At 35.7% G+C, this 27410-nt stretch overlaps 3 protein-coding genes and 1 pseudogene across 3 annotated transcripts; 2 read left to right on the top strand and 2 right to left on the bottom strand.

The window, feature by feature from the left end:
* Nucleotides 1–1341: 1341 nt before the first annotated feature.
* LOC149386131 (uncharacterized) lies at nt 1342–3257 on the top strand. Its single transcript, XM_089626655.1, has 7 exons — nt 1342–1437; nt 1815–2017; nt 2120–2259; nt 2352–2538; nt 2618–2706; nt 2786–2880; nt 2969–3257. The coding sequence occupies exons 2-6, from the start codon at nt 1819–1821 to the stop codon at nt 2840–2842; spliced, it is 672 nt and encodes a 223-aa protein (XP_089482781.1). The 5' UTR covers nt 1342–1437; nt 1815–1818; the 3' UTR covers nt 2843–2880; nt 2969–3257.
* Nucleotides 3258–4504: 1247 nt separating this feature from the next.
* LOC149386130 (sphingosine kinase 2-like) lies at nt 4505–7335 on the top strand (annotated as a pseudogene).
* Nucleotides 7336–12871: 5536 nt separating this feature from the next.
* LOC149386129 (putative carotenoid cleavage dioxygenase 4, chloroplastic) lies at nt 12872–15692 on the bottom strand. Its single transcript, XM_089626596.1, has 3 exons — nt 14647–15692; nt 13815–14210; nt 12872–13363 (listed from the first exon to the last, which is right to left on the bottom strand). The coding sequence occupies exons 1-3, from the start codon at nt 15600–15602 to the stop codon at nt 13012–13014; spliced, it is 1704 nt and encodes a 567-aa protein (XP_089482722.1). The 5' UTR covers nt 15603–15692; the 3' UTR covers nt 12872–13011.
* A 2553-nt stretch (nt 15693–18245) lies between these two features.
* LOC149386128 ((E,E)-alpha-farnesene synthase-like) lies at nt 18246–24895 on the bottom strand. Its single transcript, XM_089625471.1, has 8 exons — nt 24803–24895; nt 23392–23532; nt 21036–21312; nt 20528–20876; nt 19789–20007; nt 19535–19676; nt 19157–19412; nt 18246–18662 (listed from the first exon to the last, which is right to left on the bottom strand). Exons 1-8 carry the CDS (start codon nt 24875–24877, stop codon nt 18355–18357), a joined length of 1767 nt encoding a protein of 588 aa, XP_089481597.1. The 5' UTR covers nt 24878–24895; the 3' UTR covers nt 18246–18354.
* Between the last annotated feature and the right edge of the window lie 2515 nt (nt 24896–27410).

Here is a 27410-nt window from a genome sequence, read left to right as displayed (position 1 = left end):
CAATTTATATAAAAAGTAGGACTTATAAATTATTCAATTTTAATTTTTGAAGATTCAAATAGTGCACCTCAAATAAAATATGAGGATGCTATTGAAAACTTTAAAATGAATCTTTTTGAGTTTTTCATTAGAGGTCCAAAAACTTTAAGTATAAGAGTTTGAAGGCTCCAATGGATATGTTCTTAGCAAACATTAAAAGATGCTCTAGCCCCCTTAATTTGTATTGAATTATTTTCTGTAAAAAGCTGCCGTGGTGATTCTTTTTTAATTCCAAAAAATACTATGCATTCCCAAACAAAAGCAATATTCTCGTAGTTTTTCTATCCAAAACAAGCAGTGAAATTTGTTGTAACTAGTCAAGTTTGTCATTCTTATTGGGGAATAGCTCAAGTTTCATTTTATTAAGTAAATAGTCCATATTTTCGGCTCAGACCATAACGCCCTTGGTAAATTCGTGAATAGGTTAATTTAATTAACCTACTGGAGTGAGTTAGGTTAATTAATTAACTTATTGGTTGAATATTAGTTTAGGTTCTGATTTTTTTTATACAGTTAATTTACTAAATGATTGAATTCGGAACAAGGTAAACAATTGAATGCTTTGAATATCAATTGACTTAAGTTATGATTTTTGCAAATTTTTTGTGAATTTCAAATCCTTCACGAATCAGTTAATTAATTAACCTAACTCACTCCAGTAGGTTAATTAAATTAACCGATTCGCGAATTTACAAAGTGCCACTCCTCAATCCCCTCTGTCGCCGCCGATTTCCTCTCCCCTCGCCGATTTTCGAGTCAATCTGAGCCGTCGATTCTCCGAGCATCGCCGCCGCTGGAGCTCGACAGAATCGACGCCGTCTATGGTGGATCTTGACGGCGTCTATAGCGGATCTCGCCGGCGACGTTATGGATCAGCAACAAGGATGGACGACGATTGGCGACGACGTGAAATGGATCGGCAGCGATCGGTGGCGTGAAGTGGATCGGTGGCGTGAAATGGACGAAAATGAGAACGAGTTTAGGTTTAGGTTTTAGGAAAATTGAATTTTACTCTTATATATGAGAGTAATTTAGATAGTGAAATATTAATTGGGTTATTCACTTAATATATTCAAACTTGGGCTATTCTCTTGTTAGGTTGATCGGGCTATTCACAAGCATGCCTTTCTATTTCCCTTTATAAACTGGCATGCCTTTCTATTTCCCTTTATAAAGTGGCGTTGGAATATCATAATTTGGGCTTTGTAAATGGGCCGATAGAAGTCCGACTTACGCGAGCATGTATGACCTAAGTTAAATTAAATGTATATATAAATGATATAAAACATAAATGATATATAACCAAAATCGTAAAGTGAAACAGGAAAGTACAAGAAGAAAAACACAAACCCGAAGATATCTTCTCTCGATCTCTCCTACCGTAAGACGTCGCTCAAGGTGAGTTTTTTCGAATCTCTCTCGTTCAATTGTTTTATCTATTTATTTATTTTATTTAAAATGGAAAAGGACGATGAGATTAGCGCGACGAAGTTGATCTCGAAAACAGGTTTTGACATTAATCGTCGAACTCGAATGCCTCGAACACGATTTTTGTATTGAATTTAAGTATAAAGCCTTTTTTTTTTCTCCAAATTCAGCTCTAATTGTACCTCAAAAAACGCCAGAATCCAAAGATCCGACTCTGAATTTCAAATCCAACTCTAACTCTTGATAATTGTATTTGTGAGCATGTATTATATATATATATATATATATATATATATATATATATATATGGATGCTAATTAGTTGAGGCAATTATTTGGTACAAACAGAGAGATGGCTGCTCCGACGACGACCCGAAGAAGATGGCTACCGAGACCCGAACAGATTTTGTTCCTAAACGACATTGAATCTTTCATGCTTCGATGTTCGTTCTTCAATGATTTCCTTGCGCCGATTCGAGAGAAACGCCAATCCCGACTCATACCCGCCATAACGGACTTTTTCTTCAATCCCACACCAACAATCTGCACCAGTACTACTACTACTTTCTCTCTTATATTCAATCAGTTCTATACATTCACAAATAAATAAATAATTAGCTAACTGACTAGACCGGGCGCATGTGTTTTCTCAGGTCCCGTGGCAGACAAATTTTACAAGTGTTTTAAAACTGGATCCTTAGGCAACGATGGATTAGATGCTGTCGAAGCCATGTTGTTCAAGTCTTTTTGTGTTTGTGAGAAAGCTGTATTCAAAAGTCATGATTATATCCAGGTGAGCTCCGAGTTTTATATTTTTTAAGTCGGCCCATCTGTCATTTGATATACCTGATTTCGATATCTTTTGCGTGTATGTAAAAAAAAAAGCCGGTTAAGGATTTGTTACGTCTTCATCGGGAATGTGGTTCAGATCGAGCGGCCTTCGTAGCTGCTTTGGAGGTTTGTATGTCAACCTGGCCATTGATTCGAACTCCTTTTCCCAAATTCTCGGAACTTGTATGTTCGATGATTAAGACAGACATATGCGAATTCTTCTATAGAACCCCTCCGCATGGTAACCATTCATTCATCAAAACGCTACAAGTATAACAATTAATCTTTGTACTATATCTAAACTTTTTTTTGGTATGTAGAACGGACCGCGAACGGTTTGGCATCTGCAATATCTGAATACTTTCTTAAGTGGTATGGCGAAGATGTTGATGCTGCCGTATTCCTAGAGGTTCATGATTTTTCCTGATACATGGTTTCTTGGCTGTAAATATTATTTTGTTACAAATCTTTTTTTTTTCTCTCCACAGATGGCAGATCAAATATTTGATATTTTTCATGTTTATGCCGAACGAAATTCTCTCTAGATGATTATTCAATCGTGTTCCGAGGCAATACACATGAGGTTCGTGGGTTGATTAATATATACAAAAATACCACAATGTGATTGCAAAATTAAATCGTGAAACTTAAACATACTTCTTTTCCCGCAGGTGGTTGAAGAAACAAAAATAGCACGAAGATAAACCATCCAAATTTAAGCTTTTTTGTCTCTTTTGTAGGGAGGCTTTAATTTTATAGGAAAAATTATATGAAATAGTCAATTCAAACTATGACTTTTGCAAAATAGCCATAGTTTCATTAGGTATAGCAAAATAGCCAATTGAGAGTACTACAACTTTTAATCCTGCCTCGATTAATTTTAATCCAGCCTTCATAAAGCTTACATTTTGTCTTTATAGTTCGTTGGGATTAAATTTAATACAGCATAGATTAATCTTACTTTGGCTAGTTTGCTTATAGTTGGCAAACTATGGTTATTTTGCAAAAGTTTAAGTTCTATTTGACTATATAGCCGCTTGACCCCATACTGAATGTGTTGCGGTTTAACTACGATCTATGGTGGTTTTTTTTTAATGAATTGTATTTTATAATTGATGTTCTTATCTTTCTGAAGAAAAAAAAAATTAGCAAAATAGCCAAATCAAACGTTATGATTTGCTATATAGTCAAGGTTTTGATCCAATTATATATTTTTCATCTCCGAAAATTGCCCCTGTTTGTGTTTTGAATTTCGAATTTTTTTGAAATTCGAATTATATAACTATCCGGAATTTTTGAATTTAAATTCCTGATTTCTTGTGTGAACATGATCAAGTCTACTTAATGATTCCCTTTATTTAGGGACTAATTTGGACGTGGCAGTTGCAATTTATTTGTTTCCTATTGTATACTATTTTCTTATATTTACTGCTTGATTTATCTTGTCTCGTTTTAATATTTAAATTTCTTTTTTTTCCAACGCACATGTATTTTCAAACGTTGTCATATCTCTCTTCCACGCCATGTCTGGGTTTTCTCTTATTGAATCGGGTGGTGTAATTTTTTAATTCATTGTAGAGGTTCATCCCAGTTTACTAATGTATTTACGTATATTTACTTTGCTGTTATAATGCAGTTAAGTTTTTTGAACGCCAATGGTTGGAGAATCACAATCCTTTGTCAGGTGGTGTAAATACAGAATGTAATTTAAATGATTTACAAACTGTTATTTACGATGATCTTGATTTGAAAAACTTCCCCATGAATTTTGATGTCAATGTCAACAACGTATTTACACGAAAGGATGTTCTCGTGTTAGCTATGAGCATGATTGCATTTCGGGGTAACAAAAAATGGGAGTATCCGATATTTACACATATTTGTTGCATAATATGTCAATTATCTTTCCTTGTAAAATCCAAAGACACCAATTCTTCAAACACATTTACAATTGTATTAGTCATACACTACCACACATTCAAACATGATTTCAATACACTACTACACAACAAGATCTAGACATTACACATCAAAAAATTTAGACATTATACCCGAACCACCAACACCCATTGCAACGATTAGGGTTTATCTAGCAGTAAACAAGGATTTACATAAAACCTTAAAAAATGGAAATCAAAAGAAAATATATTCTTCAACCGGGTTCCCCTAAACTTTTAACATATTTTCAATCACAATAGCTATACACAATGACACATGCAAAGGTGAATTTAAACCACAATAGCCGGATCACCAGTATTTCATTGTGATGATTAGGGTTTTGGGAAAAATTTAGGATAAATGAACATTAACCACGGACACATTACCCAGAGGAAGAAGAATAATCAAAACCATCTTATTTCATAACCGATCCAAAAAAATCACTTTTTCCTTGTTTTATTGTGTAAATCGATGATGAACATTTGTAAATACGAGTTACAATAGGAATAACTCTACACATGCATACCAGTTTGAGATCCCCTGGCCGAAATCGGTAGTCGGAGAAGATGAATGCAGCTCGTTGGAGAGAGTGAAGCGAATTGGAAACTTTTTTTGGGTGAAATATTTTTTTTTTGTTTTTCTTAATTGCCGAGTGAAAAGCGGTTGTGAAGTTGATCGGTTTAAAATTGAAGTAATTACTGTCCTCGATTCTCGGAATCACGTTTCCTTTTTTTTTAAGTCAACAGCTGTGACGATTGGGCGGAAAATCATTTGGGCGTTTTTGTAAATTTGGACGTGTATTAAATGACAACTGGCTATTTACTTAGTATTTACAAAACTTTGGCTATTTAGCAATTTTAAAAGTTTGAGTTGACTATTTTGCTAAATTACCCTTTAATTACGATAAAAAGTCTTGAAGTCAATAAAGTATTTCTTTCTTGTTTAAATTTACGTTTAGTCTTTATGTTTAGCAACCTTTTTCAATTACGAAGTTTTTTGAGATCCACTAAATTTAAAAAAAAATATAATAAATATTTTATCCTAATTTTCTTTGTGATCGTTGGAAGCTCGGATTCCGACATCAACAATATATACATTTTTAATCATGTATTTTGATTATGTAGTTTGACGTGGAAGACCAAAAAAAAAAAATTGACTTTTGATTGTATAATACAAAGGGGTAAAAAAAGTCTACCCGATCTAGTACCCGTTAACTTAAAATGGTGAAGTTGATATGCAGTTTTTTAGAACCTAGCTCTACATAATTTAGAATATTCAAAATAGAAGGTATTAACAAGAAAAGCTATAAGAATCGATAAAAATTTGTTGCAACTAGCCAATCCTCTATCTCATTTTAAGGATTTACTCCAAATTCTCATTTTATTAGGAAAATAGTCCACTAAGCTTGATAACCTACCCTCCTTAAAAAAAAAATAGTCAAAATTTCAGTTTATTAATAAAAATAACAGGCCGAAGTAAATTAATTAACTAATTAACTTGATTTAATTTACATCGGTAAATAGCCTACTAATCCGAAGTTAATTGATTAACCCAACCAACTTAATTAATTTATTTCAGTCTAATTGGCTATTTTTTTTAATAAAATAAAACTTTGACTAGATCTTTAAAATGAGATAGAGGATTGGTTAGTTGCAACAAATACAAGACATTTAGGCTAATAATCCAATAACCCACCCTCCTTTTAAAAAATAGTTAAAGTTTCATTTTATTAAAAAAATATCTCATCAGGCCGAAGTAAATTATATTAACTGGTTAGGTTAATTTAACTTACTTCGGAATATAGTCTTTTAGACCAAAGTAAATTAATTAACCTAATTATGTTAATTTAATTAACTTCGACTTGGTTTGTTATTTTCTCAATAAATAAAACTTGAGCTAGATCCTAAAAAAAAAAAAAAAAGCTAGATAATTGGCAAGTTGCAATAGCCGAATAACCTACTCTTGTATTAAAAAATAGTCAATGTTTTTTTTGACAAAGATGATTGCCAAAGTTTCATTTTTGCTTTCAAGGAGTTAATTTATTCTCGTTTTTTTGACAACTTGTAGGCCATAAGCGTTCTCTGGACGTAACCACTGTCTTGCAAGGGTAGATCAAAATTTTCAGCGTTTTGATGCTTGCTTGGGGTGAGCTCGAATTTCAATCCGATTCCACTGTTATTGATTATAAGAGCATATGATGTTTCTAAAAAGAAAAAGAAAAAGAATAAATAAAATAATAATAAAAAAAATCGCACTCTCTCACAAGATTTTCAATGTATATTGATATTGATATTGAATCTGAAAAGTATCGGTGGATGGGAAGCGCTCATCTTGATTTCTATGTATGTTCCAGCATTTTTTGTCCAACATTCGTTTATAACAGAGTTTTGACCCATTGAGAACTGAGCTGCTAACCCATTGAGAAAAGTAATTATGTGCATAATTATTTCAACTCCTTAGGGTCTTCAACAAGTTTTGCGCTTGAGGCGCTACAATGGGAGTATTTCTTTTGTCCCTGCTCCCGGGTCTGAGAATCACGGAGAACCCATTACAATGCTTATGGCTCAGATGAGGTGAAAGTTCAGAGTCTCGCCTACCAAGGACCCGATATCAACTTGGAGAGTATGGATTGGAGAACTGTTAACGGACCGTTTGTCTCAGTGTGGCTTCACAACGTACCGTGGGGGAGTGAAGATACTACGGCAGCACCGAAGGCCAAGGTCTGGCCTCATTTCAAGTCACCCGGTTTTTTTTACATCTCCTTTTATATGCAAATGTTTAATTTTATTTCTTTTTCTTTTGCTGATGGTGTAGTTTTCAGATGGCTATATAGACTTGATCTACATGAGAGACTGCCAAAAGTTTCCCTTACTCGCTTTGATGATGGAGATGAACAATGGAAACCATGTTAATTCGCCTCATGCTGTCTACTTGAAGGTTGGTTTTGAAACAATGGATTTTTTTTAATATAAAAAATGGTTTGAGTGTGTTTCTATTGAAAAACTGAGTTCAGGTAAAAACATTTGTATTGGAACCCGGTTTTCGAGTAGAAGTTCCGACAAAGGGATGGATTATAGACTCGGACGGAAGGAACATATAAGTGTGAATTTAAAATCATATAAACGTAGAAGTTCAGGTAACAATGAATTTTAATAATCTATTACGTACCACCAGCCAAAACATGCCCCAAGTACTTTAAAAATAATTACACTACAAATGCAATAGATTAGTCTAACATGGACCACAAAAACGTGTGGCAGCACTAGATTAGTCTTTCCTTGCGTAAAATACGAGCATGATATATTGATATATGAGAGCATGGTTTGCACATTTAAAGAATTCTTTCAATGTTATATTGATATATGAGAGCGATGCTTCGCATCGAGTTGATTTGAAAACCTCTCTATTCATACGAGCAAGTAGATGTATACTAACAAGCATCAAGCTTAAAGTTTCCCATACGTCCAAAACCAAAAACAAACCAGGAAAAAAAATATCCAAGCCCCGAGCACCGTTGTACAAGTCTTGCAGCACAGTGACCGATCAGCTTGACGAGGTCGAAGTCAGATGTCGAATCCAGGTTGAATATCTTCTTAAAAGGAATAGGAATGTGAGTATACAAGTGTTTAATACATCCTATGAGCCCCTATTTATACACTTTTAGAGTTTATAAAGTTGTTATTCCTTTCCCATGTGAGACTTTTTTTCACTCCTAGTATTTTTTAGGCTCCACATCTTCTAACACCGCGGAAGGATATGCTAGTTCCCAGCCTGCCTTCTGCGACTGGACGACCATTGCAAAGGCACATCCACAAGTCACTAAGATACACAAAGGATGAGTAAAATACATCCTATGAGCCCCTATTTATACACTTTTAGAGTTTATAAAGTTGTTATTCATTTCCCATGTGGGACTTTTTTCACTCCTAGTATTTTTAGGCTCCACATCTTCTAACACCGCGGAATGATATGCTAGTTCCCAGCCTGCCTTCTGCGACTGGACGAGCATTGCAAAGGCACATCCACAAGTCACTAAGATACACAACAAACGCTCATCAGTTTCTAATTAATTAGGAAGAATTTTTTGAATCTTCGGATCTGAGAGCAGAGATTTCGGGATAAAGAAGAAGAAGAAAAGAAGAAGCAGAGAGCTTCTTGGTTGAGGAATTTCACAAAAGAAAAACTGAATTATTATTGTTGATTGAGAAAAAGAAATAACAAAAGCTTTTAAATACAACAGTTATAAAACCGTTATAGCTGATATGACCATGATCCATATGACACGTCATTATAGCTAAAAAGATAATTAAAGAAGGTCTTCCATGTCTTCCTCGTGCCTGACGGAAATGCCAGCTGCCGATAAGGCTGGAAGCAGCATAAAGACTTTCGACACTTGTCAGAAGTAGCAGGTGTGTGTCGGAAGTTGACGGAAGGGAAAATGTGTCGTTGGGGTGAGAAGGAGAAAGATGGAGATGAAATAAAGCAGCGACTCTTTTCAATTTTTTAAATTTTTCTAATTAATCTCAACCATTAGATCACCAACGGTTTTAATCTAGACGGCTGAAAAAATTTGACCATTATTGATCGTTAGACCTCTGAATTTACACAATGTATTAAATTTTAACCCATTTATTTATTTCTCCTATAAATACATCTCATTTCTAACCATTTTAATCACAAATTAAACATTCACTTCTCTCAAACTTTCAAATTCTCCACAAATATATAATTAAATTTGTATTCTAATTTTATTTATATAGTTAAGTTTATAAAATTTTATTATATACTTAAGTTTGTATTCTACTTCATTTTATATAGTTAAGTTTATAAATTTTTATTCTATACTTAAGTTTGTTCTAATTTTTTTTTATATAGTTAAGTTTATAAAATTTTATTATATACTTAAGTTATATTTATAATTTTTTTTTATATACTTAAGTTTGTGTTATACTTAATTTTACATAGTTAAGTTTGTAAACTTTTTATTATATACTTAAGTCATACAAATATATATTATAGTTTATAAAAAGGTTATAATATATGGAGAGTCATCATCTCACTGAGGTTCTCTTCGAGGTTCACGTGAATCGTGTTAAAGTTTTAGTCGCACTCTCACGCTATCGCAATCACAACAACAAGATGAGCAACACAAAGAAGTTCAACAAACCTCTCCACCAAACCAATTTTCACAAAATTAGCTAAACCTTTCTTAAAATCTCAATTACATCGAATTCCAACGACCACAATGGCATCCTCCAAACGTCCCTCAAGAATTAGCCCGATTCGCCCCGATCTCCCCTTATCAACCAGAATATCTACAACAATTTCTTTCACAACAACTTCCTCCTCCTCCTCGTCCAATTCACGAACAATATCACACACAATATCATCATCCTCATCCAATTGATGACCAACCTTCTAGCTCCCACCAACATCCACCTGAAGACCCTTACCTCGTATAGCAAGAATAACTATGTAGATTTCAAGACTAACACGAGTCACCTCATCCACCACCTCACCATGAGCCACCTCCTCCACCACCTCAACACCAGTCACCTCCTCCATACGAAGCTCCCGAAGAATAAGAAAACCCAATACCTCAACACCGAAGAAGAAAAGAAAATCACGTTTTGAAAAATGTGGAACCACTTCCACACCGATAACATGATTAAGTGGAGCTCAAATTCCTTCTTGGTCGATAGATATGTAGATGTTACACATGAATACGTGAACAGAAACGGAGACCATGACATAACCGAAACAGACATCGCAGTGGCTAAGGTCTTTACTCATTTTCTTCACGTTTTTTTACAATGAAACATGTGCATTATCCACCGTTTACACACCCACATCTTATTTAGCGATACATAGTGTCACAAAAATTGTCTAACATCTTCATGATTACAACCATTTTGAAAACTTTCAACCACGCATCGAATCTAAGAGAGCAAAATTTTCTAAATATTGGAGAACTTCAAAAATTTCTTTCTTATATGGTTTTGCATACATTCTAAACCCCCGAATAAAATTTGAGGGTTATTTGACATTTTTACAGTATTTAAAACGTCATACTAAACAAGATTACGTTACACATGATCTTGCTAAGGTCGTGGAAGAGTTTTACTCATTTTTCAGGTATTACCAGCTCCAACATGTCCCGGGCCGAGTCCACCCTAACACTCATCAACAAGCAAATGAATATTCCGAGATATAACTTGTTTTGCACGGGACGGAAATTCATCTCCAAGATCGTCACCACATCCCCAACCCACTCAAGAGACGCTGAACACGACGAGATCGCTCTACACATCTCTCAACAATCTGCCTCCATGAACCAAGACGACCTCAACTTGCTGGCATGGTGGCGTCAACACGAAAACATGTTTCCGATCTTGTCTAAGATGGCTCGATACGTACATTCGATCCCGGTTTCAACGGTGTCATCCGAGTCCACATTTAGTAGTTCGGGTCGCATCATTGACGATCGAAGGCAGAGTTTGAAACCCGAAATGTCGAGGCACTCACCGTTTACAACGATTGTTGTCAACACGAATAACGTTCTCAAGAAACATTTGTGAACATCGATCTTTTTTATAATTTCGATATAAACTTTGAAACACATGACTATTAATGAAATGTAGTCTCATTGTAATGTTTTACTCATAATATTGTTGTAATGTTTTTATTTATTTATTTTTTTTTTAATATTAATAAAGATGAAATTCAGTTTACATATTAGTACCTTCTTTTAAAATTTAGCAGTCTAATCTATTTCATTTAAATATGATTTTTTTTATTTTTTAATTATTTAATAGAAATTAACGGAAATCCATATTTCTATTAAACCTAATGAAAATTGCACTTCCATTAAACAATGGAAGACACCAATTAGCCTAACGGAAATATCAGTTCCAAGAAGCATTTAGAAGGCCTTATTGGAAGTGGCACTTCCACTTCCTTCCAATAACACCATGATGTGAATCTAGAATCATAACTCTCATTTTTTTTTATCATTTTATTAAGAACAAATAAAGCAAAAGAAGGAGGAGGAAAAAAAGGGTGAAAGAAATCAAACCTACATGGTGATTGTTGCTTTGTTTCTCTTGTCCGAACTCTGTGAATGTGAAATTTCGAGTGATGCCGATGAATTCCACGATCGGAGTGAAATAATTCACCACCTGACGAAAGAGTTGATTTTAACCTAGACAAACCAACTTGCATGCATGCTGCTGGACACTGATACTCGAGTCATACACAATAATTGCTCGTTTGTGCTTTTTTTTTTAAGAAAAAAAAGGTGGAGACGGAAGTGGTGACCTTGCCTACCCCGCTGCCTCATGTTCGGATTTTCTAGGTCGTCCAGATCGGCATTCCACGCAATCCACTAGAGCGACCTACCAGCGCAAGCACTGGCTCCGTCAAAGCAGCCCCACCAAATGCCTAGTATAGTTCCAGAAGCCGAAGGCCACCCAGTCCCAAGCGATTCTCACTCCTCACAATGTCACACAGACAATTGATTTTTGGGGGAATCGAACTCGGGACCAAGCCCTCCAAACCACTTGGGAGTTAGCTTGGAACCACAACACTCGGTGGTGCTCGTTTGTGTTTTTTTGTGTAAATGATTCGAATCCTTTCTTTTGAAATGAGCTAACCTAAACCAATGAATTAGATTGAGAGAACTGAGAATACGCGGAGATAGAGCACGAAGAGGGGAACCAACTAAGAACTAAAAGCCCCCGTTGAGCTAAATTAAAAAATTAATTCCACTCCATGCGATAGTGTTTTTTGAACCAATTGCAAAAATAGTTCGTTTTATAGTGATATTACTATTTTTCAAGCTATATATTTTTCTTGCACGTTTGTGACAAGATAGTGTGTTTTTGTGATAAGTATGAGCAGTCACAAAATCTTTGAATCTGATTCTATTTGAAGATTTTGTAACAAGTTTTAAGCTTTTTTTTTTGGACTGTAGAACTTTTGAAATTGATATCTTGCGGGTTTAACCCCTTGATAGCTCTAATTTCTTTGGGACCGAGGGAAGATGATCTCAATCTCATGACGCGTGTAGCCGAACTTCTCCGCGATATGTATAAGTCGCAAATATTGTGCAAAAAATCGCATTAACATATACCTTAGGTTTAAAAAATATCACCCTTATACATTTAATTTATACTTGAAATGATATTTATGAAGCAAAACTGCCTCTTACTCTTATTTTGTTTTGGATTTTGACTTAATATAAATTTTAAACCCTTAAATAACCTTTATTACACTTATTTAACATTATAATACCCTCTCTTTTCTATTCCATCACTCTCTTTGTCAACAACAACTCGGCCAGTCGGTCTTTTATCTTTCGCCTGAACGGATGCTCACCAAGAAAGATCTTCGCAAAGTGCTCATCATTCTCTACTAATTAAGCCCACGCACTCGGTCCTTGCCAAGCCGAGCGAGCATCCACAGCTCGTCAAGACAAGCTCGCACAAGACCTCATCGTCGTATATCCTTTTTCCCAAGGGCTTCCCTCCAACGTCGAAGCCAGTTCCCTTGTGTTAAAACTAACCCTTAAGGTCACATTGAATATAGAAAATCGAAATATAGCTCACAATGCATCTAAATGTATCACAACACATCCATACTAAAAATGGTTTAATGCCGGGAATAAGAGTAATTGGCCCTTAAGTATATTAATTACAAATGACGAATATACATTTCTTTTCTAACTATTGTATATTTGTATCAACATCAGGGATTGATTTTTGTATGTATACGTTAATCATTGAAATGTGAAGTCTTTTTCCTTGACGAAGGTTCCGTGGAAGCCATAGGGCACACGGCGAGGCAGCTTGACAGAGGCAACAACGTCGAGGTTGGGCGATTTGGCATCCATGACCAAGAACCTCGACTCTCCCGTGCCCTCGTTATGAACGTACGACAAAACAAAGCCGTCGTCTTCGTCGGTGGCGTCGTCTTTAGCCACAAAAAATGGCTCTCCGCCGAAGCAGCCCGGACCGAACATCCTCTTTGCCACCGTGCACTCTCCTCCCGCCTCGTCGGCCTTCTCCACGTCCAGCTTCACCACACCGGATATCTTCGGCATCGGATCTCCCACCCCAGCGTACACGTATCTACCAATTGTACGTACACCAACATTTTAAAATCCACTAATTAATGAAATTCAAAGAGTAATCATAAAGATTCTCTAATTTACCTATTTGGTGATTATTTTTCAACAAAACTTAAATGCTAAGTTATATAAAAAAAATGATTGATTAGAAAGATCTACTTGACGCTCACTTTATTGTAAAAGTTTCTTTTTTCAATGAAACAACAACCATTTAAATTCCTCTTTTAACATAAAATAAAAACCCATCATTTACATATATAGTACTAATTATATGCTGAAACGAAAATACTAGAGACCTGTGTACGTTTCCGTAATGTGAAAGGCCAACCAATTCAATGCTTAAACGAAAAATATAGAGTTTGGACCACTAAATGTGCAATAACAGCCAAGAAAAAAAAAGGATATAGTTGAAAATTTTATAAAATCCAAAATGTATGACAGCGATTAGTTACCGGTTCTTGGCGGCGGTGAAAGCGGGATTGATGACACCGAAATCGAGATTGGCAGCGGACAAGGGAGTCCTGGAAACGACACCTGCCCGGAGATCGATCCTGACGCGCTCGACGACGGCGTGGATGAGCTCCATCCTCTCCAGGGTGTGCTCCACGGAGAGGATGTTCGGCGCCAGCAACACCACCGCGCCGTCGCCGTCGTCCCACGCGTTGACCGCGTGGATGATGTTGAACCCAGGAACGTCGAACCACCGCATCTCCGACTCGTCCTTCGCGTACCTCGGAATCACGCCCACCCTCGGCACCTTGGCGCTGTCCGCCGACACCGGAGACCCGCCCCCGGCGATCATCTCCATCGGGTTCATTCCGATCTGGATGTCCGAGAACACCGCGTATCTAAAGGTGGACATTTTAAGCGGTCAAAAACTTAAAATTAAACGTGGATTAATTTATATTTTAATTAATCAGTTTATTTTTGTCAAATAGTTAATTATAATTAATTCTTTTGATGGTTAACTGCGATTAATCAACTACCAAAAAAAAAAATATTGAAATTAACGGTTAATTGGAGAACGATTCGAAAAAAACAATTGGCTGAATCCAGGGACGGAGGCAATATAGGCCCAAATTTAATTTTTTTTCTTATTTTTACCCTAACTATATACAAAATATCCCCCGAAACAAAAATATTTCACTTTAACCTACTTATATTTGAATGATTAATGGTTATAAAATGGGTAAATGTTTAACCGGTCAACCATTTAGAAAATGATTAACAAATAACCGTTTAAATGGTTAAAGGTTCAACCGGTTTTTCAAAATTTACGCGTACCTCTTTGTCACCGCGAAGTCGTGGACAAACGACGGCGTTCTCATCGAGAAGATGGGGACGTCGCCGTGCTTCTCTCCCGAGGGTCCGAACCGGAAAAACGTCAGGAACGGCGGGACTGGGCCGTACCGGAACGCGAAGGCCTCGCCGGTTTCCGGGTCCACCTTCGGATGGGCCGTCATGGTCCCTGAAAGCTTCCCGTCGAAATCATGGCGTCCGACAGTGACGATGTCTCCGGAGCGAGTGAGGGCGATCTCGTAGGGAAGGTCGGACTCGCCGAGGGCGAAGAGGCGTCGGTCGGCGAAGAGGGCGACACTAGTGTTGGCCAGGCCGATGCCGTTCACTGGGTTGAATTGCCCGGCGGCGACTCTCGCCGCCGTCAGGGCGCCGCGGGCGGCGGAGGGGACGAGGCCGGCGAAGCCCGAGAAGACATTGGGGATGAGGGGGTGGCCGGCGGCGCGCTCGACGGAGTATTTGTAGGTCCTGACGTAACGGCTGCAGAGCGTCGGGGCTCCGCCGCCGTGGGGGAGGCGGAGGGCGTGGAGCATACCGTCGCCGTCGAAGAGGTGGTACGGCCCGCGGGGGAGGAACTGAGGGTTCGGGCCGTTTCTGACGTAGGCTCCGGCGAGGCACTCCGGGATCGCGCCGTGCTCGACTTCGCACTCCGTCGGGGGGAGCTCGTCGTGGACGGGAGCGAAGTTGTCGGAGAGAACCTGCCGGGGGTCCACCGAGGGCCGGCGAGGCGGGTCGATGAAGTTGTTGATTATTCCGTCGACGGCGTTGAATATCGCCCCCGGAAGAGTCGTCGGAGTCGGATCCGGCGATGGTCTGTCTTCGGTCCAGACATTGGAGATGTTGGTGGTACCGGTGCCGAGTAGTTTCGCGGCGGTTGTGGTTCTCGGTCGGAGCGTTTTGGCAGTAAAGGGTGTTGTGAGGAATGTGGATGACAATGCGTCCATTTTTGGTGTGGGCCAGTTAGGGGAGAGGCGTTGGGAAAGATAAATAGGGATTGTCAATAATGTGGAGTGAAGACATTGAGTGTTGAGATATTTTTTGTTCTTTCATTTTTTTCGATGTTCATATATATTTAAATTTGGTTTTCGCATAATAATATGTGGCGCGAGATTAGTACGACAAAGTTTCACTCCATATCATTATTCATATACGTGTCGCCAAAACGGATTAAACCATGTAAGTGACAGGCTGAATTATCATAATGTGTGTGGTGAGATGAAATGAATATGGAACGCTCTAGTGCTCTACTATGTTTGATGGAGGATACAGAAGGATTGTAGATATTTCTATTTTCTCTTTTATTTTATTTTTTGAGAAAATGCACGGGCTATCATTAGATTTAAAGTAAAATACGTTTGATTACAGGAGAAAAATAATTTACATAGCATAATTAAGACCTAAGTCGAAGTGAATTTAACACTAGATACATATAAACGTTCATCTTATGCACGTTTCCGATAAGGGAAAAATCGAATACCACATTAACATTCGAGCACTCATAGTGCTCTTTCAACATATTGATAATAGTTGATGAAATATACACTCAACCGAGGTCCAATGACCATGAAAAAAAATGAATCTTCAGCCTCTATAAATCAACATCTACCAAGAAGTCCATAACGAGACGAGGGATGACAGCTAATCCGTCTCCCATCAAAATCAAACTATGAAATTAACAATCACAAATTAAATTATTCAACCAACTAAAAAGAGGGATAAAAGAAAACAAACAGCAAAAAACCCTCAAAATACCGGAGAGAAACGAAAGCAGATCTTCTCGACACCAATGGAGAGAACACCACCGATCAAACCCCGCAGCCGACTAGACATTCCGCCATGCACCACCCTGCAACCCAACGTTTCCATCATCGCCGAGCAGAGCCGACCATCAAGATCACACAAAAGAAGCGTTGTGGACTAAATTTTCAGGCCTGTCGGAGAAGGAAATACCCATCAATTGCGACAATGGATTGATGTCGTCAGAGACGACAATGACAATGGTGAAGACCCCATTTTATTTCAAGAACTGAAAATATATAAAAACAAATAAGAAAAAAAGGTAGAAAGGGAGGGCTCCCTCCAGGTCGGAACTCACCGTCGTGGCGGCGTCCGAAGCTCGGAGGGGTCGTGGCGGTGACCGCTTCTATTGAGAAATTCTAGAGTTTATTTTTCTGACAGCTGGAAAATCCTAAAAAACAGAGCGTTCTCTTTCATTTTTAATAGATTGGTTTACAACAAATTATGTTGAAATTAAACAAGTTCGGAATAAATAAATAAATTAGATTTTACTAATTTCGAAAATAAATTATATTAACGAGAGAGAGAGTGAACGTGAAAAGAGAGAGAGAGAGAGAGAGAGAGGGATAGATAGAGAGAGAGAGAGAGAGAGAGAGAGTGAGATATCTTATGTCTTAATAATTAGAGATTTTGAATAATAAATTAGATTTTATTAATTTCGAAAATAAATTATATTAACTAATTAATAAGGGTAAAAATGGTATAAACAATGTGCCACATAAGCAGAATGGCTAGAACTTAAAAAAATCTGAAACTTATGACAAAATGAAATTCTTAAATTTGAATAGGCTTAATTAGTTACAAATCTCAAATTAGATTGCTTTTGAAAATCATGTTAGTGGCCTATAGGTCGTCTACGAGACGTTATTTCCTCCTCCGGATGATAGAAAAATGGGCAGGTGTTTAGGAAATAGAATTTTTTTTTTGGTTCAATTTTAGATGATGCCTAAACAATAAAATAAAAAATAAAAAAATCAATTTTAGGAAATGGTCCAGAAAATATGTATTTTCTAAATATACCCTCACGTGCAAATTTCGTTTATTAACTTATCATAGGACCAATTTTGCCAAAATTCAGTACGTTATGGTTGTTTTTGTTTTCTATATATAAAACATTTAAGGACTAAATGCATCAAGCAAATCGTAAATGTTTGACAGAGAAAAAATAACCATTTTTTTAAGAAATTTATAGGCGAAACACATCAAATTTATTGTTTGCTAAATAATCAACATTTTATTAATTATAGTTAATTAATCACTATTTTATTAACAACAATTAATTGACAATTTTGTCCGAATAACTCACACCCATTAATTGTCAATGAGCGAAAATTATTTGGGCAAAATTGTCAATAGATTCAGTAGCTAATCAATTATAATCATTCAAACATTGACTATTTAGCAAAGAAGAAGTTTTTTTATACATTAACGAAAATAAGAAGCCCAATTAAATTTTAAAAGTGTTCAACTTTCGAAATTAGAAAACAATAATTTTAGTCGAAAAAAAACTGCAAAATATATAAAATAAAATAATAAAAATATATTAGGGCAATAACAGTGAAATAAGAAGTAAATTAATAATAGATGTAAGGAATACGAGTATTTAGTTAATTTTAAGATTTCAAAAAGTATGGTCATGTATAGTTTAATTATTATTTATCATTTATCTTTATTTGTCTTCTCCATCTCAATAATAGGACCATAATAATTTCTAACATACTACTATCTGGTATATTGATTTCACGAAAGTAACATGATGCAACTACAAATGCTAAACGAACTCTCTCCTCATCACTCAAACAACTAACCGAAAAATATATAAAACAGTTCAAAATACAAAATCAGTCCTTAATAATTAGAAAACTTCAAACCTAGAAATAACAAAATATACACGGGATCTCAAATACCGGCTTCGAGAGGCTCAACAAGTAAAGACAACAAGCGTTTCTTGTTATCCGACACTTGACCCCCAAAGGCGTCTCCGGATTGATAGAGGCTATGAGCGACACGGGGCGCGTTTAGCATTATGTTGACGAATGGTGATACATCATTAATATTCATATCGGACGGTCCAAAACATTTCATGTTGATCTTCTTCCACGCGCTCGCAATCATGCCTCGGATGTGTTTTCGTGCCACATCCTCGGTCGCGTTCATTTCCTTCATGTAACACACGATCGATGATGGAGCATCGCCTCTCTCTTGCTCTGCCTGCATTCACAAATTTTGTAGAAAAGCGTGGCATATTTAGGTAAGTGTTGCTAATTAACTTAAGTTCAGTTTAAATTAATGGAATTTTAGATACATACACGGAGCTAGATTTAAACATAGGGGTGGCTAAAATGATTTTTTCGAAGGGGGTAGTTTGTAAATTTTCAGTGTAAAAAACAAGAGAGAAAAAATTAAATTTTGGTAAAAAAATATTATTTTTTAGGAGGGGCAGTGGTGGGTCTTAAGAGGCTCTATTCATGTATCCATACATATACCACATTTTTTTACCTTTTAAATTACTATGAACAATATTTACTTTTTCTTTTTAAAGATAAAATACCAAACCCAACAACAAACAGATATATACTTTAAATTTAAACTTAATGTATTTAGAAGCATGGTATAATTTTAACGCCTATTAACACCGGACTACATGCTCTCCAATTTCTACTTAATTACGTACTTTTTTTTTATAAACTTAATTAATTACGTACCTTGGAAGTGCCTATGTCGTTGCAAAGGCGAATTATTAGAGAAATGTTATACATGAGATCATGGTTTTCCTGGAGAAAGTCTGAGATGTCTTTATGTGTATGTTCGTGTCTTGTAGAAAAAAACGCAGAAATGAAAAGAAGTGGTCCTGAGGACGAAATCCATGCGTTGCTTAGATACTCCTCAAATGACGGAATATACCCATTGTAATACCATTCTGCCTCTACAAGTAGTGACTTACAGAAACCTGCCCACTAGTATTTATTATATCAATTATTAGTCCTTTTGTAGTATATAGTAAAAACGAAGAGGAAATATACATAATGCATATACACATAAATATCATGATGATCATATTCTTAAAAGAGATATATACCGCTTTTTGGAGGTGAGGCAACACTAGTGTGTAACCGAGCTCAGTCTCTATGTCTTTAGCTATATCACAAGTAGTGTCATGAAGCGCTTGGAAGCAAATCTTCATACAATCTGGAAGGCTCTGAGTTTCCTTGAAATCCCACCTGATAAATATGATTCCAAACATAATATTAGTCTTGTAACTCAATAAGTATATAGTAAGTACACTAATGAAAGCTGGATTGGCTGTAAAAAGATCTATTCATGAACAATCACCTATCCACGGCGTTGGTGAAGTGCTTGAGCTCTTCAAGAGAACCATAAAGGTCATAAACGTCATCAATGATTAATACGAAGTAGACAACTTTGGTGAGGTATATTCTGAGACACGTGTAGTGAGGCTGGTGAGCGAGTCCCACACTGCACATGAAGCTCTCAACCAGCCTATCTCTCGCAAAATCCACCTTCTGAGTCAACCCAACACTCTTCCACCAACTATATATACATTTAAAAAAGTTGTAATTTTTTTTTTTAAAGAATAATCTTTTAAGCTTCAAAAAATTATAAATAACGGGAAATTAAAGAAAAATATAATATAAATACTATACTGTAATTGAATTATTTGATGACGCTTGTTTCCAAAAAATAAGACGAGTATTGACATAATATGGATCCTGGTCTAACTAAACACACAAGTTGTCGTACTAATAGTAAATTCAAATAAGTGAACGTTTGGTGTTTTTGACCACAACTAACTAAGATTTTTTCAAGACTATGACTAATTGGAAGACTTTTTTATTCCACTTTTATGATTATAGTTGTCTACGACAAAAATAACCTTTTGAAGACATCTTTGTCATTTCTTCATGCCCAATCCAAAAACAACAATTACTAAGACGAATCATTAATATATTCAGAAAAAGACAAAGAGAAGGGTAATTACTAGGAATCCTAACGTTCATTACAATTTTTTTTTTTTTTTATATGGAACCCTGTCATAGAAAATTATTAATACCTTGACAAATGCCTGATATCTTTCTGAAGCGAGCCTTGAACTATGTTGAAGTTAATTCTGGCCAAGGCAACCAAATCTCTGTTCACGTGAACGACCTTTTTCTCCCGGATATTGATTTGCCACTTGACATCAAACCAGTCGACCCTCCAATGCCCAGGAAGCTCCAAAGCGTGGCTCGCCAAATCATAATTATAACCAAAACATGTTGTCAGTGTTTCTCTTGCGAAAGCTCTGGCTTCGTCCAGGGTGTTTTCGCATTCGAACCCCACGTTTGAGGCTTCCAAAAGCTCAACCATGGCTTTCTCTTCCGACGCGCTATTAACGCCATTTCTGAAGCCGCGCAACATGTCTGTGAATATTACAAACATATATAATGCATGTTTATCCGACGTAAAATATATGGTCTAGCAGTCACTATAATTGAAACCTTTCAAATTTTCTAGTTACACATTAAAATATGCGCTATTAGGTAGTTTGAATTACGTGTATGTTTTAAAATCGATACTACCTTGTGAAACTGGATAACCATGCTGTCTGAGGAGCCTGAAATACAGGGAAGTGAGATAGAGATCTTCTCGAAGGACGTCATATTTTGGTGTGTCAATAATGTAGGTGTTTGCTATTTGCTCCAGACATGTTTTCACTTCCTCTTCAAAATGATAGGACAATCCTAGCTTTTTTACGTTGTCAATAAGTTCTAACATCACTTTTAAGTCTCCCATCTCCGCAAACAAGTTTTTCACTTTCTTAATTAGGCTCTCAGCCTCCTTTGTGTGCTCCTTTTTCTGCCAAGTACACATATATCATATGTAAATGTTTTGATATTATTGATTAAGATTAAGGACGGTACGTTAACGATTTGCAAAAGAAGTATTATTATTATTATTATTATTATTATTATTATTATTATTGTTGTTGTTGTTGTTGTTTTCGATTTAAAAATTTATGGGCTAGCTCGCTATCTAGCTCATATTAGGTTTTCTTTTAAAATAATAGTCCAACTATGAGTTTAATTAGGTAAATAGTCTAAACTCAAACCCAACAAGATATAATATCAATTATACCCTTCAGAGTTAATCCGATTAACATTCGCAGTTCATCGGATTAACTATCACAGTTGATACACAAAATTGGACTTGCGACCTTCGAACGATCGGATCGGCGTAGCCATGGGACTCGTCGATGTTCGAGATCGTTTTCGGAGGAGGATCATCACAATTAATCGGATTAACCTTGAAGGTTAATCCGATTGACTATCACAGTTAATAAGCGGACTTGCGACTTTCTAACAGCCAGATCGACGTAAACGCGAGACTCTCGATGTTCGAAATCATTTTCGGAAGAAGTTTCGTCATAGTTAATCGGATTAATTGTCGCCGACGAATGAGAGCCGATCCCGAGACACCACTACTTAACTACAATCCTCTCTCACGCCTCGCTCGAAAGCGCGCTCGCGAATCTCTTAGCCACAAAGCTAAGTGGTCAAACCCTATTGAAAATCACTCTTCACGAGCTCTTCATCGGCGTCCTTTCCGGAGACGAAGTTCATCGATCATTTCCGCGACGAGGGAAGACCTGAAAGCCACGAAGGAGCGATACCGGTCCCAAAACAGAATTTCATTAGAGGCTCTGATCCAGAGCCTAGTGTCGGAGGTTGTCGCAGTTGATATCCATCAGAGAGCGAGGATCGAGGGTGGCATCGTGATGAGAAGCTCGCCGAATCGGAAGGCGTCAATTCCTATAAGGTTGTTGTGGCTGAAATCGATGCCAGAGAGGTGGAGGAGATCGATCGAATTAGCGGAGAAGATGTGGCAATCGGCGTCGAACTCGCGGAACTCCGATTTCCTTGATCGTGTGGAACTCCGACTCTAGATTCTCGTCCCAAACTTCATGGCTTTCCACCGCCTTCATTATTGTTCCTGCACAAACCCTAGAAATCGAGCGATATGTTTATCTGTTTGAGAGAGAGAGAGAGAGAGAGAGAGAGAGAGAGAGAGAGAGGTGTCAATTAATTGATTGTGATTGATATTTGATTGCCCTTCAGTTATCCGCTTGAAATGGGAGGACATTTTAGGTACATTATTTTTTTTTGCTAATTGCTTAATAAAACACAAATTTTTACTATTATTAAAAAAAAAAACTTCTATTAAGTGGCTATTTATTTACCAATCTCAAAATTTATTTCAAATCAGATAAGATATTGTGTTACATTATTATAAATAAGTGAATAATAGACAATAAAATAAACAATTACACGTTATATATAGAAAGGAAAATGATATTTTTGTTTGAAAAATACCATCTGATGAGTAATAACATCATAATATTAGGCTTGAAATGTTAATACGTCACCCCAATTTAGTGTCTCCTTCTATGGCCCCACTGAAAATAAGCAATCGTCATCACCTTAGCATCTTTAATGGTCATTTGCTTAATATTTGGAGGGACTTACTAGTAAATAGCAAAAGTTCTAAGCTACTTGCTTACCATTGTTTTGTATATTAGCTATTGATTTAGCTTAACAAATTAGCTCTATAGAACAAGTTGCTTAACCATTAGCTTAACAAAAAATGGGCCCTATTTTTTTTTTCAATCAATGAGAAGCATGTAACATGGTAAGCTAAATATGACATTTAGCTTACCATTAAAGATGCTCTATTGTTATTAGCTAGTGACTAATTTTCATTGGGGGAAACACGAAAATGAGAATGACTATCTGAATTCATATGCCTTGGCTTCCACCTCCATCCATCAGCCGAAGTCAGCTATGGATAGATCATATATATATATATATATATATATATATATATATATATATATATATATATATATATATATATATATTAACATGAACTAATTCTCACATCATATTTGCTAGTCAGGGAATCTAGGAAATCACATTTCCAAAGGCTAGGCTTGTAGTTGGCAGATCTTCTATGCTGTGAGTCATCGAAAACGGCTTGAGATTTCATAGCCAGCTGAAGAGATCTTGGACGCAGATGAACCTGAAATTGTTTCATTTTATTAATTTTACTCTATATATAGTTTTTAGTGAAAATACTAATGTCACAATCTGATAATATGTATTTGAAAAATGAGAATATGGCAACAAAAATAGGAGTGTGAGTGTGGGGCGGAGCCACCTTGCGTTTTGGAGGGGCAAATGCCCTTCCTTAATTTTTAGAAATTGCAATTTTTATCTTAATTTTTTTTAGTATTTTTATATTTTTGGTCCAAATGTATGCAATTTTTTCAAATTTGTCCCCTTGAATTTTTTAGTCTTCAAATTTTTCTCCCTACCTTGAATTTTTGGCTCCACCAACTGAGTGTTGGTGTCTTTGGCCTATAGAAAAAGGGAAATTGATAACAATAATACCATTTGTTTGTCATTTACCAAAAATCAATCAAAACTCAAATATTGACGCATCTAATATCAAATCGGGCATGAATTGCAACCAGTTCGTGATCAATATATCACAAAATCAACTCAGTTCATGACAAATTTTGTACTAAATGTATCAATATTTGATTTTTGGTAAATGACAAGCAATTGACATTATTATTGATGTCAATTTTCCATAGAAAAACTGTTTCACACTTTGAAAACAAAAGAAAATATACAAAAATAGAATTGCAAACTGAAGTTGTCAAACTAAACTAAATTTGACAAGTGAGATAGTCTATCCTATTTAGAAATAGCTCTATATTTCTAACAATATCCCAAATGTTGGGATTATATATAATATTATATATATATATATATATAATATTATATATATATATATATAATATTATATATATATATAATATATATATACATATATATAAGATCATTGATGAACGCGCATGTTCATTCAATAACATTCTAGGTATTGAAGTTAACCAAGCTGATGTGTCACAGCTTAAAGACTTGATCAACACTCAGCCATTAGATCTCAATTAGTTGAAGTTGTTATGAATCAATGGCTGAGATTGATCAAAGCATAATGTAGGTATTTTAATCAGTTAGTAGTTGAATTCAGTTCAGTCAAATCAGATCCAATTGATCCGAGTTCATCGCCAATTATTCTCTCTGTCTCTCTCTCTCTCTCTCTGCCTAGTTCATCATTTTCTTACTAGGTAACCAACGTATAAAATGAAATTACTAGTACGTAGTATTCATGTAAATATTAATAATATTTGTAAATTGACAATATCATATTATTAATTAAAAATTATCGATGTATATATATATTTATATATATATATATATGATTTCGGACTAGTAGTTCTCACATCATATTTGCTGGTGACCGACTCATTGTTCCAATGGCTAGGCTTACAATTGGCCCAAGAATGAAAAGGCGCCATAGAACTTGGGTGCTGACGAACCTGTATTATTTGTTTCATGATATTTACGCTATATATATATATATATAGTTTAGTGAAAATATGATAAAGATGATATTTGTGTATTATGTTGTATACAGCCTTATATAGGCGAAAGATTCAAAAGATGGCAAATTCGCCAAGATCGTACGGGTGTGGGCCTGTAAGACTTAATACGATGATATTAATTGTCAAATAGTCCCGACATACGTTTACTCAAATGTCACCTCCATTTAATTAGAAGCGGAATTGAACATTTAAAAAGAAATTAGCATGTTAAATTGAGATATTTCCACGAGCATATACGCGTGATTTTTTCCTTTAAAACATTTTGATACATAGATGTTTCTGAGTTTTTTTATGCGCAAAACTATTCACACACAATAAATGAAACGTATTCTCTTTTGAACAGTACACAACCACGAGAATCACATAAATAGAATGTTGACAAGACAGATCAATGAATTTCACGTTAGACTTTTGTTTTATTGATGATAGCTGCGTGAGATTTGTCTCCGCTGATACCCAAAATATCGTGGCTGAATCATTTTTGTTTGCAATTGTATCCGTGAGAAAAGTCGCGATTATATCCCTTTGACAATATTTCAAATAGCCGCGTCTTATTGTGGCTATTGTATAACCGTGATTACAACTTCGACAAATCGCGATTGAATTAAGGTAACTCAGTAGTGTCTGACCTTTTGGATTTTAACAGTTTCCGGAAAGAGCTATAAAAACCAATCAACGCTATTCTTAAGCATCATATAATTGGGTGATGTTAAAGACTTTTTACAGTGCTTTTTCAAAACCGCCGTCTATTTGGTTTCCGCGTACGAGCAACAACGGAATTTTCTGCCGAAATATTAGATGGCGCTCATGTATTAACTTTCGTCAATATATTACACGAAATATTAGACGTGACATACATATCACGTCTGATTCAGCTCTCGCTTGTAATTGTGCTAAACCAGTTGAAACACGATCATACCATCACGAGCACAATTATTCATGTTTAAAACGTAAACTGTGGTAGAAATTGATATCAAAATCTTAAGAAATACATCTCTTGTTAATTTACACCCTCTGTCGACACGGCTAAATGATTAGTCAATGTAGGGGACCCCATCAAAATTGCTTACTTGATCGGCATGGGCTACTGTATTGTGCAATTGACTTCATTTGCATGGCTAGTTCAGTCATGACAATTGACTTCTACTGAAGGTTGGAATTAAAAAAAAAAAAAAAAAACACTTGAGAACTATGAATGTCAACCTTACGTGAAATAGTGAGATAATTACTTGTATTATTTTGTTGAAATATACTTCCTTACTAATGTTACTCTTTAAAAATTCAAGAAAATGATATATTCTAATGGACATGTAAACAATCTATTTTAATTTTCAAATTTGCGTAATGAAACATGCATGTCATCATCTCACGTACGATCCAAATGTGTCCATGATTTATGTGGTCTTAAGTTTTTTTTAGTGTTTCGTTTTTGTGTTTTAAGGTATCCACAAGCTGACGCCAGGTTGGAAACCACTATTTTTCAATAGACCAAGTGATTATGGACTAATTTCTTGAGAAATTCAAAAAGAACTTAACAATGTCTTCAAGAAAATATTATGTTTCGTGGTTTTGTTGTCACGAAATTCCAAGTTTATGTGACAATAAGATCACAAAAATTTTGGATTTCGTGACCACATGATCACAAAATCTTGATATTTTGTGATCTTATTGTCAAGAAACAGAGACCATGTCGTCACGAAACAACATGGTCACGATTTGTTTTTGGGCAAATTCGTTTAGAATCACTTAATTCTTTGACAAATAGTAATTTTCAACGTGGTGTCGAGTCGTTGGAATTTAAAAAAAAAAAAAAAACAAAAAAACAAAAAACACTTAAGAACTATGAATGGTAATGAGGTCGTGAGATAATGACTTTAACCCCCACGATCTGTACTACCATCAATGGAGGAGCATCAATCATCATGAACATAAATAAGATAAACCATTGTCATTCTACAAGCTTCTCTCCTTTTTAGGCTCATCTGTATCCCACTGATCGAAATATGTATAGTCGTCAATTACCAAAGAGTCTCCCATGGATCGCAACAGTAATACAACTTAGTATACACAGATAATATGTTTAAATTCAATCAATTATTGATTATTTTGTGAGAGGCAATAGATTTATTCTTTAGTTCAAAATTTTAATAGATCAAGTATTTATTACAACTACGCAATTATTTGACCTTTTTTTAAGTATCTAATCTAAATTTCATTTTATTAAGAAAATAATCTATCAGATCGAAGTTAATTAAATTAACAGTGCATGTTTATAATTTACGGTAGATTATTTTCCGAAATAAATTAAATTAATATAATGAGTTAATTAATTTATTTAGGTCTGGTGTGGGTTATTTTTGTTTTTAATAAAATAAAGAGTTTTGTAACTGACTAAGCCAATTCAAACCTAAGAATTTCATTCTGTCATACGTTTCAAATTTTTTTG

Source organism: Urtica dioica, chromosome 9 (genome assembly GCF_054948205.1).
Source record: "Urtica dioica subsp. dioica isolate 48M chromosome 9, U.dioica_male_clone48M_v1_H2, whole genome shotgun sequence".
Taxonomy (NCBI): domain Eukaryota; kingdom Viridiplantae; phylum Streptophyta; class Magnoliopsida; order Rosales; family Urticaceae; genus Urtica; species Urtica dioica.
Note: the sequence above shows the minus strand (reverse complement) of the source record. Positions and strands in the feature narration are given on the sequence as shown.

What these genes read in the sequence shown, in the direction of transcription:
- LOC149386131 (XM_089626655.1), top strand. Translation starts at nt 1,819, where the DNA reads ATGGCTGCTCCGACGACGACCCGAAGAAGATGGCTACCGAGACCCGAA. An exon ending in CACACCAACAATCTGCACCA is followed by an intron (nt 2,018 to 2,119) that starts GTACTACTACTA and finishes GTGTTTTCTCAG; the next exon opens with GTCCCGTGGCAGACAAATTT. An exon ending in ATGCTGCCGTATTCCTAGAG is followed by an intron (nt 2,707 to 2,785) that starts GTTCATGATTTT and finishes TTCTCTCCACAG; the next exon opens with ATGGCAGATCAAATATTTGA.
- LOC149386128 (XM_089625471.1), bottom strand. Translation starts at nt 24,877, where the DNA reads ATGGCGCCTTTTCATTCTTGGGCCAATTGTAAGCCTAGCCATTGGAAC. An exon ending in GATATCAGGCATTTGTCAAG is followed by an intron (nt 20,008 to 20,527) that starts GTATTAATAATT and finishes ATGTATATATAG; the next exon opens with TTGGTGGAAGAGTGTTGGGT. An exon ending in TTCACCAACGCCGTGGATAG is followed by an intron (nt 19,677 to 19,788) that starts GTGATTGTTCAT and finishes CATATTTATCAG; the next exon opens with GTGGGATTTCAAGGAAACTC.
- LOC149386129 (XM_089626596.1), bottom strand. Translation starts at nt 15,602, where the DNA reads ATGGACGCATTGTCATCCACATTCCTCACAACACCCTTTACTGCCAAA. An exon ending in GACTTCGCGGTGACAAAGAG is followed by an intron (nt 14,211 to 14,646) that starts GTACGCGTAAAT and finishes GTCCACCTTTAG; the next exon opens with ATACGCGGTGTTCTCGGACA. An exon ending in TTCACCGCCGCCAAGAACCG is followed by an intron (nt 13,364 to 13,814) that starts GTAACTAATCGC and finishes TACAATTGGTAG; the next exon opens with ATACGTGTACGCTGGGGTGG.